General features: G+C 31.7%; 1 protein-coding gene across 1 annotated transcript in view; it reads left to right on the top strand.

Annotated features, from left to right (window-relative positions):
• The window catches only part of LOC145260669 (serine/threonine/tyrosine-interacting protein B-like), a 60,414-nt gene that overhangs the window by 20,263 nt on the left and 20,905 nt on the right, over positions 1-19,246 (top strand). Inside the window, exons 5-10 of the mRNA XM_080119026.1 lie at positions 1,362-1,422; positions 4,084-4,160; positions 5,524-5,574; positions 8,900-8,972; positions 12,541-12,604; positions 13,704-13,796. Coding sequence (XP_079975152.1) covers positions 1,362-1,422; positions 4,084-4,160; positions 5,524-5,574; positions 8,900-8,972; positions 12,541-12,604; positions 13,704-13,732 — 355 coding nt within the window. The 3' untranslated portion in view covers positions 13,733-13,796. The remainder of the gene's footprint in view (positions 1-1,361; positions 1,423-4,083; positions 4,161-5,523; positions 5,575-8,899; positions 8,973-12,540; positions 12,605-13,703; positions 13,797-19,246) is intronic.

Genomic DNA, 19,246 nt, shown 5'->3' with positions numbered 1-19,246 from the left:
TTATTGTTCTTTGCCAACCAGTAGATAGTCTGCAACAAAAAAAAAAAGAAAAATGGTTTTCATCAAACAGAAATGGAATCCTGTCATCTTTTATAGTGTGACAATTTTATTGTTCCACCATGTACTTGATCAATTTACATGATTTTTGGCGTATGATATTTTCTTTCCGTTTTTGACTATGTCTATACAGATTTTTTTGTTATTTTTGTCGTTTATTATTGAGGTGTTGGGATTCTGCATAAGCACCCAAATGGGTACTAATGATATCCAGCTAATGAATGTTCTAGCAGGGTCATCGTAAGCATACCTGCCAGATCACTGCCATTAACCAACAAGCTATAGTTTTGGCATTGTCAACTGGCTTCAGAAGAACATAAATGAGACTGGACATTAAAACGTGGAAAATGTTGACATTGTACACAATAACATTACAGAAAACCAGTGTCTGTCTAGGCTGCATCTGCCAGAGGAGCTTGGCCCTGTCGGTGAGGCATTAGAATACGCCGGCTGCCCCCCTGCAGAGGGTAAAAGTCCCTCAATGGGGGTCCTGAATATGACCTTAAACTATATCCGATGGTGAGGCCCAAGATTGTGGGCTCTGGGGAGTGTGGAGCCACCCTTTAATTGCCATTGCTCCCAGGTCCACTCTGACCCGGAGTGGTAGTACCTGTTAGGGTCTCAACTATAGGTTAAATAGAAACTGACTTGCAAAAAACAAATATATTCTATTAAAAAAATTTTCTTCAAAATCACCAGATTCGGCATTAAATAACCTGAAAAGGGTTGATATGCCGTAAAGCAACCAACCAACAACCTGCCAGAGGAGCTGGAGGTGTGGGTCTCTCAGAGTGACCATCAGCATCATGCCACAATTATTAGTACCAGGCAATATCTAATAAGCTCTCAAAATCCAAGCCTTAAAAGTGGTGCACCAACATTAAGAAACAAGAGCCAGCGGAAAAACTTCCATCACAAAACTTGCCAAACGTTTTAGACAAAACTGTCTTAGAAATCAGAAAGAATCAGCAAACAAGTTTACTTGGCCTTTTAGTCAAGATCAAAGTGTAGTATCTGTTCTTCAGATGCTGCACTTCTATTTCTTGTTCTCTTTCTGTGGAGGAGAAATCCTTCACGACTGAGACAATTTTTATTTTTGTACCTTTTCTCCACGTTAAAAAACGACCCTGGTGTCTAACTCTGTCCCGTGGGGAGGCATAGTAAATAGGTACAAAAATAGTAAAAAAATGTTGTCAGAAATATACCAAGAACTTCCGTTGCAAAAAACTGGAAGAATGAGTCAACCAACATACGCGCTAGTACGTAACCTGAACATGTAGTTTTTTTTTCTCGTTTCTTTCTAGGTATTTATTGCTCAACATTGCTGACAGAGCGACTGAAAACATCATCCAACATTTTATAAAGGTTTGTTTCAATATTTTCTTGTTCAATTTTTTGCAGTTTTATTTGCTTTATCTAAGCTATTCAAACTGTTGTATTATTTGCACTCTTCTGACTTCTACTCTCATAATGTAACTGAGCGCATATGAGCACGTGGGAAAATAGCAACAGCAGTAGCTGTAAGATAGTTGGTTTATAAAGATATTAGCAGCAGTAGCCAGAAAAAAGCACTTATGCAAATTAGAAATTGTGAGTGGCAAGAAAAAGGAAAAAAAGGACACGATGTGGTTGGTAGAAGCAAGATGTGTTCCGAGACGTGTAAAGTCGAAGGCAAAAAATGGCTGGCTGATGCCAGCGTGACGTCGGAGAAGAAAGAAAATCGTGTACAGGGTGAGATGGACGTGTGGCCCTGCAGTGGCAGCGAGAGACTTTCAAGCTGGCGTCAAGACAGTGGGGTTTTGTTAATTTCATGACAGACGAAATGAACAGTTAGAAAAACAAGAAGCAGGCATTGTTTGGAAAGTAACGGTAATAAATGCCTTTTGCTAAAACAGAAAAAAAGAACGGAGTCGGATTTCCTATTTATTTTCTTTGTTTGTTCCTGCGATGCTATGTATGTTACGATAATGAATGTTATTCTCACAAAGTCTTGAACAGTGTAACCTTCGACTCTCTTCATGTGTATCTTGGACTGTAGTAGTCCATACAGAATTTCAAACTGAGCCCTTTATCTACTTTGGCCACAAAGAGGAAGAAGAAATAAAAAAACATCTCTGTAACTGCTACAGTCACAATTGCTGAGTGATGTCACTACCCAATGAGCCAACTACTTCAGTGTCGGAGACGAATAACTGTTTCTATCTAAGAAGAAAACGACTCCTGATGATATAAACTTAAATCTTACATTTTTAACATTTTCTAGAATCAAAATCTTGTAATGAATTGTGATTGAAAGTGGAATAGGTATTCTGGATATAAGGTTTACTATCATATCTTGATTTTAGTCTTCATGAAGCGTCATAAAAATACATTTTCCTTGCTCAATACAGGTTGCGATTTCGTATCAGAAATATGGATTTAACCCACTCCAGGTAATCCCAGAGCAAAATAATAGGATTATTCTTTGTTTCTTTTAATTTCTTCTATAATTTCAGCCACAGAGAGAAAGTTTTAAAAAAAAAATGTTTTTGGTTAAATCAAGAGAGACATCACTATTGAGCTATTTGTGTGTCATACAAATGAACAGCTGTTTCTGTTTAAGAAGAAAACGAAGGGTGATCTGTGCAGATCAAGGAATCCCCCTACACAGTGCTACACAGATCCAATTTTGATGTATTTAGTTATGAACATGGATATGTGATCGTCTTAATCATTGGACCAGTCCAAAGTTGTTGCCCAATTCAGTCAGTGTTGCAATAAAGTGATTTTCTTTTCTAACAAAAACTACAACTTCCGTTTAAAAACATTTAAAACAATCTTTATTTTTCTTTGGTATTAAACACTCAAGCTGAGAACAGTTGTCCAAAGAATCCAAATAATCCTTATTCCAATTTTATTTTTAATAGTTTTATGACTGTGAAAGGAATCTTGTTTGAAGGCTATATCAATGCAGTTCATGGTTAACACTGTGCTCACAAATTCGTATATAAACGAATAATGCCAATATTAGAAGGAATTTTCAATAATCTTCAATTAAATTATTTTATTTACCAACATAATGTCATACAAGATAGTAGGTGTTGATGTCCCTAATTTTCGAGAGTAGTATCTCTTCTTCAGGAGCAAAAAGAAAAGAAACCTATACAACTGTTCAGCGAGGCTTTCTTTTTTTTGTTTTTATTTCCTTATTTCCAGAAGTCAGTGTCGCAGACTGGCTCTTAAATCAATTTCAAGGATATAATTCGTAACAATACTTAATATCCATCACAACTCCTATTCTGGAAATTGATTTAACAGACTGTGATACTGACTTCCGGAAATAAATAAATAAAAAAACAAGACGGACAAAGGAAAGCCTTGCTAAACAGTTGTGCACGTTTCTTTTTTATTTTTCCCCCTGAAGAAGAGATGCAACTCTCAAAAATTAGGGATGTCAACACCTACCATCTTGTATGACACATTATGTTTGTAAATATAATTGAAAATTTCTTCTAATGTTGTCATTCTTTTATATGCTAACTCATGTCCAGTGTTTCCCAAGAACCGCATTGTCATAGCCTTCAAATACAACTTCTTTCACACTACGCATAATGCTTTAAGCAAACTACAACGTCCTCAGTTTTATTATTATTATTAAACTCTTATTAAACAGAGAGAGAGGGAGAGAGATGAAATGACTGAAGCAAGATGAAAGTGCCATAGGTTAGTTAGTATTATTACCTGTGGTGATATTTACTTTTATTTGTCTTGAAGTATTTCGAACCTAGGTTTCATAGCTTTATTACATTTGACTGAGAAAGATTAAGTGATGTAGGCAAGGATAATAGACACTTTATAAAATAGAAGCTCGAGTTAAAATAAAGTGAGAGGGTAAGAGTGATAGACGAATGCAAATTTTTTTTTTTCAAATATAACTCAATCCTAAAACTGAGGAATATTTTAGCATTTATGTGATAAAAATGTATATTTAAAAAATATTAATAATATTATTTATTATTTTTGATTCGTTATTTTTCTACATTTAAGGTAAAAGAGTTTCTTGACAACTGCTTCCGGCAAGGTGGCCGAGCCTTAGTCCATGGTAATGCTGGCATTTCCAGAAGGTTAGTATTTTTTAAATAATTAAAAGTGATTAAGTCTCCATCTCTCGTTCCCTTCCTCCCTCCATCTCTCATTCCCTTCCTCCCTCCATCTCTCGTTCCCTTCCTCCCTCCATCTCTCGTTCCCTTCCTCTCTCCATCTCTCGTTCCCTTCCTCCCTCCATCTCTCGTTCCCTTCCTCCCTCCATCTCTCGTTCCCTTCCTCCCTCCATGTCTCGTTCCCTTCCTCCCTCCATGTCTCGTTCCCTTCCTCCCTCCATGTCTCGTTCCCTTCCTCCCTCCATCTCTCGTTCCCTTCCTCCCTCCATCTCTTTCCTTTCATCGCTCCTTCCCACCTTTTTTTTTCCCCCTCAGTTTATTGGTGTTGCTAAGTCCAGGGGTGGTGTCTCTTAGAGAAAAAGTGTTCGTCGGATCTGATGTGTTCGGCATGGTTGACGTGTAAATCGAATGAGAGTTAAGGTCAGAGTCTGATTTTGGTTGAGTTAAAATGACAGATCAGATTTAATGAATAAATCTAATATATATATGTAAAGAGAAAGAGGAATCGCTGATCATCTTTTGTAAGCATGATTTCATAAGGTTACGTTTAAACATTTTTAAAAACCAAGTAATACTGTATAATTTTTTATTGGTACAGTTTAATCAAGACATTAAAAAATGAAAATATCAAAAAAAGGTTATATTGTACATATCTGTTAGGGAATGAAGTTCTCCTAAAAAAATTTTTACTTAATTTCATCAAGTGTGTGTATATATATATATATATATATATATATATATATATATATATATATATATATAATTTTTTTTTTTTTTTTTTTTTTTTTTACAGCAGAAAAAAACAATTTGTTATGGTACCGAGCAAAAGATTCGATTTTAGGAAGAAAAGCTAGTAATAAAGATGGGGAGGGAGTCTCGGTGCTTTACATTGAGTTATCTCCCCGTGGCGTTTTAAAAATTTCCATAATGGCTGACTTCAGCACGCTCTCATAAAAACGTGTTTTTCTGCTGTAAAAAAAAAAAAAAACTACTGAAATTTTTTTTCGGAGATCTTCAGTCCAAAACGGATGCGTACAATATAATCTTTTTTCAATATTTTCATTTTTTTAATGTCTTGATTAAACTGTACAAGTACCTTTTTATTAAATAAGATTATTTTTCAATTTTTTTTTTTTTTTTTTTTTTCTGAGACTTTTGGCAGATGACACTGAATAGATCAGAAAAAAGATAATTTAAAAAATAATTTTTCATTTAATAAAAACTTGTATAGCGTTACTTGGTTTTCTGAGATTTTCAAAATTATATTTAATGTATTTTTTTAAATTTATATTTTAAAAGTAAAAAAATTTAATTTTCACTTTTTCAGTGCGGCGATGGTAATTGCATTTATAATGGAAAGATATGGTTTATCTTACAGGTTAGTATTGGGTTTTTAGTTTCTTAACCTTTTTTTTCTGTCAGGTTGTTGTTATTGATTCGCTACCCCATAAAGAAAGGAGATGATATGAATAAGGGGTATGAATTATTTCGCTTTTTTTTCTTTTTTTTTTTTTTTTTTTTTTGTGGCGCTTGTCCAAAACTCCCCCTATATTAAAAAAATAAATAAAAAATAAAGAAGAATCTTTATGATAAATGTACCCATGACCAAACGAAAATGTTATATTCTAAAAGCCACGTGAATTGATCAAGTTGTTTTATTTTTAAATAAGAAAATCAAGCTTATGAGTCACCAAGAAGTGTCTACCTCACTAACCATTTTAAAAAGTATCTCAAGAAACAAAAGATGGATAATACAACAATAATTCATACTTGCTAGATTTATGTTGTATAAGCAGTCTGCCCAGCATTGCCCGGTCGTAAAATACGCTTAAATATATTTAATTCATGCAAATTTCATATTATCTATATATATATATATATATATAAAAGAGAAAATATGTGTGTATGTGTGTGTTCGCTTTTTCTGTATGTCTACAAAAGGCTTTTTTCAGAGAAGCGGTCAGTCGATTCACAACTTTTTAAAACTTTTTATATCACATATAAATCGTAATATCTCAAACAACGGAGCTCGCCTGTCTATTAAATTTGCTCAACTTAGATAAATATCCAACATTTGTCGCTCGTCGCATGTGGATTAGTCTTTATAATAATAAAAGCGACACTAATTCTGGCAGTATTTTCCATTTATCGGCAGAAATGTCTGAAAGCAATCAGCTTCGATCAATATGGAAATATTTTCCATATATCAAACAATTGCTATTCAATTTGGACAAGGGGAGTTGGTCCCCCCCCCCCCCCCACATCTTGGGAAAATTAAAAAAAAAAAAAAAAAGCATTCCCGCAGTAAATGAAATACTATCCCGCAGTCAAACTTGACCTCATTAAGTCATTAAAACAGGCACCTGCCAAATCCAAGTAATTAAATAAATTAAAACGTGTTTCAGTTAGCATCTCGCGGTGGCCCAATAGTTAAAACCGTCGCACTCTTTTTTTTTTTTTTTTTTTTCACACTTTAATTTCCAACTTTGCCTCAAGGGTTCGGGTTCGATCCTCATACTTACCTACCAAAACATTTTTTTTTAACCCCCCCCCCCAGTTTCCACACACACACACACACTTCCAAACACCCGGGCAATGCCGGGTACCTCTCGCTAGTTTATTATAAAGCAGATTCTCTATTGATTATTATATTGTATCTAATACATAGTAGTGCTTTCAAAAGCTTAAGAAAAAAATGACTTGAGTGCCTCGCTTTGTCATCAAATGAGTTGATAAAGCCTTACCTCATTATTGGTGCCCCGACAAAAGGAGGGTGGACCTGTAAATTCACCCTTGTCTGTTCGTACTTTTCTCAATAGCTATGCCTTGAAATTTTTTGAAATTTTGCACAAACATTAAACATGATATCAGTAAAAAAAAATAATGGATTTTCCGGGAAGACTCCGATTTCCCTCTTAGGAATGCCTTTCGAATTAAAATGGCTAAAATTGACACTTTTGTGCTTATTAAAAAAAACTGTATTTTTATAAAACTTTCTGAAAAGTTTTAACTAACTGATTTCTATATAATTTTGTTTGTCTATACATCGCAATAACTCTTGGGTGTTCCCCAAGGGCTCTTTTAGGGCTAATAAAAACACTCCATTTTTGGGACTATTTTACCATATTTCTTCAAAATTTTCTGTGCATGTCTATTTAGCAATTTTGCATGGTGCTGAACTCAAATTTAAATATGTTAAGGCCTTGGGGACTTTTGGGGCTAAATGGAGGGGGGGGGAGGCAAATGATGGAATTAGTCATTTCTTTTTTTGCATGGTGCAGAACTCAAATCTGCATATGTTAAGGCCTAAAACTGCAATTTGTTCATTTTTCACCAGGATTTGACGTCTCCTGGGGACTTTGGGGGCTAAATGGCGGGGTGGGTGGGTGAACTTAGTCATTTTTTTTATGCCTCGTTCACTGTGCACTCGCAGGGACCATGCATACTTCATTTGTATTTTTATTGCTTTTTGGCTGGATTTTATATATCTTTCTCGCTTTATCTTCAAATGAGTCATGATGATTTTTGTTTCATTAAAGAATGACTTCCTGTCTCTCACCTCTTTTGTCTGTCTTAATTTTGATTTTATTGAAATTTTATTAATTTGGATTCTTTGGACGACTGTTCTCATCTTTAATGTTTTCCGAATGTTTTAGCTGATGTAACCTCCGACCTTCTTCAGGTGTATCTTATCAAATTCGTCAATCTTTCTGTTGAACTCTGGAATTAGTGCGGAATTCCAAAACAGAACCCTTGATTTACTTTATCCGCTCTGCCAAGAATTTGATAAGATACACTTAAAGAAGGTTAGGTTACATAGGCCCAAGCATGAGAATAACAGTCAAGATGAAAACAGTAGTCTGAATCGGTTAAATAGTAGAAATTAGCAATCTTCATCTTAAAATTCTGGGGAGGACCTCAATTTCATATTTTATTGTAATTGCTTACTTGTGTTCGGTAAACATTGGGTAGAAAGCATTTAATTAGTTATGCGTTTATCTATCTGTCTAGCAGAGTAAATAACGGAGATTGAATCATAGGAAGCAATAAGATGAGCGAGCAGAAAGGGATTGTGACATGTATCGAACTTGGTTGACCGATCAGTTTACACTGGAAGTATCCGAATTAGGATCAAAAGTGACGTGTCAAGTGTTCCAGTTTGAGTAAGCTAAGTTTAGTGAGTTGGGTTTGAAAAGCGGAACAAGGAATATGGGTTAAACAAGTCTCCCCACAAGGGGGCGACAGTCTCCAAATTGATGCAGAGAAACGCTGCAAGTCCGATATCGTCGATTTCACTCCATGTTGCAGAAGATGAGATGCCTGGGAATGAAACAAACCAATATATAAAGACATACATCGTCTTGTATCTGTCTGGCCTGTGGCTTGTTATAGCAGAACCCAGCTCCCCAAGATGTTGGCAAATCTCCCAGGCAGCAGTCAAAAGACAGAAGGCCATGCAGCAACAGGTATGTCATTATAAATGTACTGTGAATTGTATGTAATACACCCGCACCCACGAACACTAGATGAGTCACAGGCTGTTTAGATATTTTGGACATGAGGACAATAGTCCGTTAGAAACGCACAGTTAGATAGCGAGCGCATTGTATAACACGCACTTGCATTTATTGCATGTTGTTGATTTCATGTTTATTCTCCCAAAGCTTTTTTATTTTATTTTTAATTTTTATCCTTTCTTACAGGCAAGCTTCTTCCCACGTACAGTTAAAGCGGTTTTGTATTAATCCAAATGAAGGTTTTGTCCGACAACTTCTAGTAAGCGCCTTTTAATCTTCAAATGTTTTTTTTTTTTTTTTTTTTTCAAATATATGGATAAAATTAATAGAAATCCACTTTTTAGACACACAGAGAAAATGAAATTCAAAACACGACGGTTAGGAGATCAGACACGTGCGATATTTTTTTATTCTTTTGATAAACATTTATTCATTTAAAGTTTCTAATTTTCAGCTTATAACAATGCCCTTATCAGAATTTTTTTAAATTTTTAAACAATACATTTTTTTTTTTCTTACTTGCCATGATGTAGTTTGGTGTAGTTTCTATTTGTCAAAGATAGATGTTGTATCGTCCAGTTGAGTGGGTTGATCGAGCGCTTACCCACTGAACTAGACGATACAACATCTATCTCCGACAAATAGAAACTATGCTGAACTACATCATGGCAAGTAAGAAAAAAATATATATTTAAAAATAAAAACAATTTCTGATGAGGGCATTGTTATTAGCTGAAAATTAGAAACTTTAAATGAATAAATGTTTATCAAAAAAATAAAAAATATCGCACGTGTCTGATCTTCTAACCGTCGTGTTTTATTTATATATATTAGATGCACTCATGAGCCTTTGATCTACAGTTGCTATTTAATCTACTGTAATTCGAAAATTCTCTGCTATCAGATCAGGATGTCTGAAGATACTGTCTTCCTGACTTAAAATGTCCCAAACATTAATGTTATTCCCCCCCCCTTTTTTTCTTCCCTTTGCAAAACTCATGTTCTGCAAATTAAAAAAACAAAAACAATTTTTTTTTTTTTTTTTTTTTTACAAATGAAACCAAACACTACGAATAAATATTTGAAGATATAAAAAACTTGAAGCATAAAATCGTTTTTTTCTTAAAATTACCGGATTCGGATTAAACCTGAAAAGCGCTGATATGCCATAAACAGAACAACCAAACCAAATTTGAAAATTCATAAACTTTTGACGTATCCGTTAAAAATGTTCTTTCCATCATATCTAAAAATAAATATATCTTCTACTTTATTATTTTAACTCGTATATCATCATCGTCAACGACCCTGTCGTTTCAGTGTTTGCGACCACGGCTCTCCAATGCGGACGGCTATCCATAGCCTGAAACAGCTCAACTTTTGATGATAATCTCGTCCAATCGATCAAGTTGTCCATTAAAGTGCGTCTTGATCGACCTTGATTTTTCTATCTTGGCATTCTACCAGTCACTACTAGATGTCCTATGCATCTTTGACGATAAATATGTCCAAAGAAAGTCATTTGTCTTTTCATGATAGTTTCCATCAGCATTCTTTTATTGCATCCAGATCTAGTCCATCTTTCCTTGTTAGAAATGTGATCTTTCCAAACGACCCGTAACATTTGTCTCACAAACAAAATTTCTCTGCTATTAACTCAAAAGGTATTATTATTCTTATATAGAAGTAAATTTGATGATTTAATAAGATAATTGATTTATCTTCTTTTTGAGATTATTAAGAGAAGTTAGGAGGATGGGACATTCCTTTATCCTCATATAATCTCGGACAACAGCGGGTCTCCTTGCTAGTTATTCTTTTATAGAAGCAAATACCGTATATTTCAGTGTATAAGACTACCCTTAAAGTTAAAAAAAATCATCTTTTAAGAACCAATATTTCAAAAGATACCAGGTGTTGCAATCTCTAGCCTAGGCTAAACAAACATGGTTTTGTGATTTAGCAATCCTCTTATACAACCGATGTATGATAAATTTATTAAAATTTGCTCCAATTTTGTAACTCGTCTTATCTGATGGTCGGTCGCCTTATACGCCAACGGTACGTTTTGTGATATAATTTACTTGTCGTCAATTCAAAGAGAAAGAATTATTTTGATAAGATAATTGACTTATCTCCCCTTGGGTGTATTAAGAGGAAGTTATCTCCCCTTAGAAGAAATGTTTGCGTTTTATATAAGTGCATCATGTCTCAAGTGTATTAGCTGCATAGCATTGGTTGTTCGGAAAATTATTTTAAATAAGTATATCTTAATGTTTAACACTTTTTTGAACACCTTCGTGAAAAAAAAAGGAACTCTTAGCCAAGTGAAATTATTAAAATAATTATATACACATAAATGTAAGAATCAACAAATGTTCCACACCACTAAAGTGACAACAGGCCACTTTATTATCAACCAAGAAGAAAATACTGACTTATACAGAATATGGACCGTGCTGAAATAATAAAACAACCTTCTTAAACAGATTGCCATGACTAATAATATGCTACCTGAAAGCTCTTCGTTCCAACTCCTCGGTTTAACATTTACAAGAAATATGAATTGGAACAAATATATTGAGGACATTGCCAAGGCTGCTGTGAAGAAGGTGGGCTCTCTCTATCGTGCTAGAAATTTTCTCGTATCTGAGAGTATCCCATATGTCTACACGGCCACCATTCACCCATGTATGGAGTATTGCTGCCACATTTGGGCTGATGCTTCTGTCGCTATTCTCTTACTCTTAGACACGGTCCAAAAAGAGTCTCCGTCTTAATAGATCACTATCAACCAAACTCCAAACTTTGTGCTATTGCCAAAATGTTGCAACCCTGTGCCTGTTTTACAAGTATTTTAATGGAATGTGTTTTGATGAACTCATTGCGCTTGTGGCCCTTTGATGTAACCTGACAAGCAGCAAAATCCCACCCCTACACTGCCGAGATCCGTAGATGCCGAAAAGCCTTCTACTCTAATAGTTTCTTTCCCTGAACTGCTAGACTTTGGAATTCCCTTTCGGATCCCTGCTTCCCTGACTGTACTAACATGCAAAAGTTCAAGTGTAATGTGACGAGACATCTTGCTGCTCAACTCCCTAGATAGTGTCACTAAGTTTGGTCCCAGGTAGTATCTCCTTGCATCCAAGTGGCACTTTGTCTTGTTTGGGGGGTGTAATTAAAGTACCATGAAAACTGAAAAATTGTATTAAGATTTTTTTACATTTTAAATTGAGATTTTTTTACATTTTAAATTGAGATTTTTTTTACATTTTAAATTGAGATTTTTTTACATTTTAAATTGAGATTTTTTACATTTTAAATTGAGATTTTTTTTTTATATTTTAAATTGAGATTTTTTTTTTTATATTTTAAATTGAGATTTTTTTTTTATATTTTAAATTGAGATTTTTTTTTTATATTTTAAATTGAGATTTTTTTTTTATATTTTAAATTGAGATTTTTTTTTTTATATTTTAAATTGAGATTTTTTTTTTTATATTTTAAATTGAGATTTTTTTTTTTATATTTTAAATTGAGATTTTTTTTTTTATATTTTAAATTGAGATTTTTTTTTTTATATTTTAAATTGAGATTTTATTTTTATATTTTAAATTGAGATTTTATTTTTATATTTTAAATTGAGATTTTATTTTTATATTTTAAATTGAGATTTTATTTTTATATTTTAAATTGAGATTTTATTTTTATATTTTAAATTGAGATTTTATTTTTATATTTTAAATTGAGATTTTATTTTTATATTTTAAATTGAGATTTTATTTTTATATTTTAAATTGAGATTTTTTACATTTTTTTCTTCCAAGGAATTTGAACCTATTTACCGAGCTCGAATGTCTCAGATGAAAGGTCAAAGGTCAACATCTACTGGTAAGTAGTTTTTGGCAATGAAACATTATAGTTAACAAGGAAAAGAAGTGGCGGTGAAAGAAACAAATAATCAATGAGTAACTGTTACCAAAGGCAATAAAAGTTACTTTTCTAAATACCAGCATAATTTTTTTTTAAATCTTTTCTTCTTCTTTTTTTTTTTTTTTTTTTTTTTTAAGTTTTAAAGTTTTTTAAATCGTTTTTATTTCGGTTTAAGATTTTCTTTAAATTGTCTTCTGTTTCTGAAAATAACCGAATTTTGATTTCTTTTACGTCTTTCAGAAAAGTAACTAATATTGCATTTGGAACTGTTGCTGTTGTATATTTGTTTTCTTCACTCCAAAACATGAAAAACTGGTTCTCCTTTTGTCTCCCTGTTTATAGGCTCGTTTCCATGCTGACAGTGTAAGAGAGAAAAATTAACGCATCAGAACGGATCATCTGATTTTTCTTTATTACTACGATTTTGTATCAGTTTGTATTATTTGGATTCTTCAGACTACTGTTCTCATCTTGAGTTTCATTTTCACAAAATTTCAGTCAATGTAATTTCCGACTTTCTTCTGGTGTATCTAGTCAAACTCGGGAATGTTTCTGTCGAAGTCGGAAATTTGGACCTAATTTCGAATGGAACCCTTTATTTACTTCACGGGAGTAGCATGCTCTTGTTCCATCAGCCATGACTGGATAGAGGTCCTAAGTTATTTGCAATTGCATTTTTCTGTCATCCACACTGAGAATTGAACCTTCAACCTTCTGAGAATATCATGTTTACAATTGATTTTTCTAAATACTGTAACCACAGGTCCTTGCTTGACAGACTGTAGAAGAGCATGCTACCTCCATGAAGTAAATAAATGGTCCCATTCGAAATTCCGTCCAAATTCCCGAGTTCGACAAGATACACCTAAAGAAGGGCAAAGGTTACATCAACTCAAACATTATGAAAATGACATTCAAGATGAGAACGGTAGTCCGAAGAATCCAAATAATATGAATAACTAATCCTCATCTCAAAAATTCAGAAATATGTATTATTTGTTAATTATTTTACCAGCAATCAATAACCTTTGCTTTTTGTTTTCTTTTTTCTTCATAGGTCCCTTGAAACGAAAATTTGAAGATTAACACTTCCTCCTCCACCTCTCCTGACTGTTGATTTAAATTAAAACACACAGAAAACATCAAATAGGCAAATATTGATTTATATGTTTATATATTTATAAATATTTAAAAAAAAAAAATCAAATCTTCCATTTTTAACTAAAAATGATGTGAATTTTATTTTTTCAATCAAAATATTTTTCTAAAAAAATATATATATTTATATATTTTTTGCCTTTCTGTTTACTTTTTTTTTTTTTTCTGCTTTGAGCTTTTCTCTGAACTTTTTTTTTTTTTTCATGATATGAGACGGGGCCCTATTTTTTTTTTTAATGTATTTTGTAATTGTAAAATGTTTTAAATATTTAACACAAAATGTATTTGAATTAAACTAGTTGATTTTCTCTCAATTTGTGAGATGAGGAGGAATTTTTTTTTTTTTTATTATTACTGTTCTTAGCACAACTATTTAAGGATTTGATTGTGTCAGCCGATATGCATTCCACCCCACTCCCCCTTTTTTTTTTAATTTTTTTTAGATGGGTGATGTTTTTTGCAATTCAGTGCTGTTCATTATTTGTCAATTGAAGTTTCCTACAATGATTACATAACATTGACTACAGGAAAAATGTCTTTTTCATTTAAATGCAATTTAACTTTTTTTTTTTTTTTTGCATTTCTTTCTGAAAAAAGTTTGAATTTTTTCTTACAAATTCATTTTTTATATATATATACATATATATAAAATAGATTTTTGATATAAATTGCTTTTTTTTTTTTTTTTTTGTAAAATAAAATTTTCAAAAAAAATAAAAATTTTATATCAGAATTTAAAAATAAAAACTTTTTATTTTTTTTTTGTAGATTTTTGTTTTACAAAGTTTTTTCTTTTTAAAATTGAAAAAAAATTTCATTTCTTTAAGAAAAAATATTTTTCCTTTTTTTTTAAATCTTTTTTCTTTTTAAAAATTACTTTTTTCTTTTTATTTTTTCTTACGCCTTTCTACTCCTTTCTATCTTACTCTCGAACCCTTCTCTTACAGTCTTACTCTTGCCCTCTCCTTTGGTTTATATTATCTGTCCTTTTCAACCTCCTTCCAGCCATTCCAAGACAACGTGTGAAAATAACAGCAATAAGTAAAGTGGAGGGGGAGCTTAACTTCTTTGCCAGATATTTTTTCATTATTTTTAACGCTCCAGACAATTTATGTGAGGAAATAAAGGAAAAAAAAAAACTTACAAGGTCAAAAACTATCCCATGATAAGTGTGAGATGGACAGATTCCGACTCGGCAAACAGCAATTTTTCCCCTTTGTTAGAAACATCACTCATGGAATATGAGGACTAAAGGATAAAATAAGGGAAGCAAAAGCTAATGAAAGTAAACCCAAAGGGGAGAGAGAGGTTTTCCATAGGCTAGGGATTTCTCTCTCTTTCTCTCTCTCTCTCTGAGAGAGAGAGAGAGAGTGTTGCTAAAATGTACAAGAGTTAACTACAGATAATAGTGATGCGTGTAAACAGTCAAAAGGAAAAATGAATTAAACACAGGAATGAATCGCCACAAATGAGAGCTTTACCGGTTTCATTCAGATCAACAAACGGCTTCAGAAAAAAAGTGAAATGTCTTTACAAAACTTTTTCTGAAGATGTTCATTAATCCAAATGAAACTGGTAAAGCTTACGTTTTTGATCATTTATTCTTGTTTGATTTGTTTTCCTTTTTTTTTTACACATCTTTTCTTTGTGGCATGTGATTTTATGACATACTGTGTAATTTATCTTCATACATAAATGGATGTCATAAGCTATATAGATATTTTATCGGCTCTGGTTTTTCTGATGTGTTTTCAAAATAAAATTAATTTCAGATGAATTTTCATTTCAACTTCTTTGGAGTATTTTAAAGAGTTGTGAGGGGGTACGAAGGGGATAAACTACCCACTCTTGAAAATTAAAATATTTATGAGTTTTGACCCTCCTCCCTCTCCTCGTGTATAATATTTTCATAATTTTAAACCAATCAAATCATTGCTTGCCTTTTTCTGTTTTCATATTTTCCATCAATTTGATTATTTCCTTTTAGAGATAATCAACTTCTTGTCATTTTAAGATAAAAGTTGTTTTTTTTTTAATAATTTTTTCTCTCTTTTTTTCTGATCTTTTTTACTTTGATAAAACAATATAAACTTTTTCTCATTTTTTTTTTCTCTTAATATTTTTTGGGACATTTTCTCTTCAACTTTTATTTGAATTTTTTATTTTATTTTTTTATTTAACTTTATAAAAAATAAAGTTAAATAAAAAAATTTTTACTTTATTTTACTTTAATTTGAATTTTTTACTTTTATTTATTTTTTATTTTATTTTTTACTTTATTTAAAACATTTTTTTTACTTTACTTTTTACTTATTTTTTACTTTTAATTTATTTTTACATTTTACTTTATTTTTACATTATTTTCTGTTTCTTTTTATATTTACTCTTGTCTCTTTCAATCTTTTATAAAAAGGGTAATATATAAAAACAAAACTTAAAATCCAGTTGTTTAATTTCACATATTCCCTCTGATCCTCATACAAAAACCTTCACTGCCAAAGTCTTCCTGTAATTGTGACACTAATGACAATAAAAGAACAGCATTTCATTCTTTGTATTTTTTAATCAATTTGCTCAACAAAACACATTTACTGCCAATTCTTTTGAAATCTGAAAAAATTAAAAACAAATTTTTTAAGAAAAAAAAAAATCTTCATTTTGTTGAATAAAAAACAAATCTTCCCATCTTTTTTTTTTTTTTCATTCAAAAATTATATCCATATCTTTCATTTTTCTTTGCACTAAAACAAAAATGGATATTTATAAAATGATTCATTCAATTTGGGTGTCTAGCATCTAGCCTGCCATCTGGGGGTTTCTTTTCCATTTATTTATTTTTATTGTTTTAGCAAAAATGTATTTTTTTTGAAAATTAATAGTAAAATAGTAAATTCTTAAATATAACCCGTGCCATGACATGCATTTTAATAGTCAACAATAATTTACTCTATATGTTGGCGTCATAAACAATTTAATATATGCTAGAAATTGGACACATAATTTTAGTTTATCAAATTTTAAAAAAAATTAATTTTTAGTTGACAAATGAATTTTTATATTGTGTAATGTTGTGCTTTTTTTTTTTTTAATGTAAGAGAAATAACCAGAGTGTCAATTTTGTTTGTAAGAGCATACCTTTTTATTTCCATTAGTTTGTCATTTCACAGAAACACTGGAAACTGAAGGTTAAGACACCATAACATTGCTTGAAGAAGAGGAACACTTCAGTTGTGTCTGTTAAGTTTCCAGTGTAATAAAAAATATTGATATTAAAACAAATTTTCCTCAAACTTCTTTTCTGATCAGAAGTGTTTTCTTATTTTATATTAATATATAGTATTAATTGAAATTATATTTTATATAGATATATATATATACACACACACACACGCTCATCTATATTCAATTGTTATTTGCAAGAGAATAAAAATATTAACAAATTTCGGTACTTGTATAGTATTAATCACAAGTGGAAATTGCGTTTCACATCAAATCATTTTGATAAGGATAAGTGTCCTCACCGAAAATTAGAAAAAATGATCAAACTTTTAATAAAACCGGGGGGGGGGGGGTATAGGGCACCTAGCCATGCCAAGTAATAAAATATGCCTACAATCCGTTGCCAAGTCTGCTGGAAAAATGGTAGGATCCTTCTACTGCTCCAATAGATATCTCACACCTGATGCAATTCTCTATCTATATAAAAGCCAGGTATATCCAATGATGGAGTACTGTTGCCACATCTAGGCAGGATAAGCTGCTAGAAGCAGCTTATCCTGCCTTGACAGAGTTCAAAATAGACTTCATAGCTTAGTGGGGGAATGCCCTTTTCTCTTCCCTGCAACCTCTTTCCCACAGAAGAGACATTGCAAGCCTGTCTTTGCTTTATCATTATTTCCATGGCAAGTGCTCGTCTGAGCTCTAATCTATGGTCCCCACTCGCCAAACTTTCATGAAAAACACTCGTCTAGCCAAAACCACCATCAATAATTTTCCCAACTCTTTATCTGTGTCTAAACCTAAACGTAGATTCCACAAACAAAGCTTCTTTCTTAGAACTGCACGCCTGTGGAACTCTCTTCCATTTGCCTGCTTTCCAGCTGACTGCAATATGATTATTTTCAAGTCCAATGTAAACAAGTTCTTGATGAATCGTCCCCCTAAGTAGTTCAATTTACAAAATTCCCACTACTTATGTGTACTACCCTATAATCACATTGACTAATGCATACCCATTAACTCTTATCCTCGAGTGGCCTCCGAGCCTTGATAAGTGGTGACTCCTATGTAAAAAAAAAAAAAAAAAAAAAAAATTTAACTCATGCAGATTTTGTATTTATTATTACAAAGCCAATTCTCTACTGAATATATATATATATATATATATATATGCGTTATTCATCGATTTTACTCGTTATAAACCATCCTTGATGTATGATTATATTAATTTCAGTATTATGTGACCAGTAGTTTAAAAGTTTATCAGTTAAATATTTTCACACAGATATATACATCTGTTGTTTTATTTATATAGTTAAAAATAAGTCTAATCATATTTTATTCAAAATACCTTTGATAAGAGCGGAAGAACCCGTGGATAATTCAGTTCTTCATTTAAACTATTAACTATTAAAATATGATAAAATATAATACAATAAAACTCATTTTTACTTGTAATTAATCTTTTACTTGATATTTTTTTTTCTAATTTTTGATAAGGATACTTACTCCTGCATTATAACTATATCATAGTGTTGTTTTTTTTGTTTGTTTTTACTTGAAATGTGATTTTAATTCGTGACTAATACTCTATAAGCACCTATTTAAAAAAATAAATAAATAAAAAATACATTGTATTTCCTATAGAAATATCTGTTAGTTTGTCCCCTTGTATAATGTATTTGGTGTTTAGAATCGAAAATGTCTAACGGACTGGACAACATTAAATTTGTTGATAAGGTTATTGCCTGTATTGTAGATAGGAGTAAAATGTTTGTAAAATAAAATTACTGTCAGCTTTTTAGAGAAACTATTGCTAAGGTGGTAATTATAAAAATTAGATTTTTATGAAAATATTTATTGGAATTTAACAGAAAAATTGTTTTCTTTTTCTTTTTTTTTTCAACTTTTATCTTTTTCCTCTTGTCCATTTTTTTTTTTTTTACACCTGTTTATTTTCTTTTTTGTTTTTTTACCTTTCCTTTTTTTTTTCTTTTTCCTTTTCTCTTTTTACTCCTTTTTTCTGTTCTCACTTTTTCTCCTTTTTTCTTTTTGTTCTCCTTTTCTTTCTCTCTTTGCTTTTTATTTTCTCTTTCTTTTCTCTTTATTTTCTCCTCTTTTCCTTTTTCTCCTCTTTTCCTTTTTCTCCTCTTTTCCTTTTTCTTCTCTTTTCCCTTTTCTCCTCTTTTCCTTTTTCCTTTTCTCTTTTCCTTTTTCCTTTTC

This window comes from Euprymna scolopes, chromosome 36 (assembly GCF_053919585.1).
Source record: "Euprymna scolopes isolate OS-2025 chromosome 36, ASM5391958v1, whole genome shotgun sequence".
Taxonomy (NCBI): Eukaryota; Metazoa; Mollusca; class Cephalopoda; order Sepiida; family Sepiolidae; genus Euprymna; species Euprymna scolopes.
This window is presented reverse-complemented; position numbering and strand designations above follow the sequence as displayed.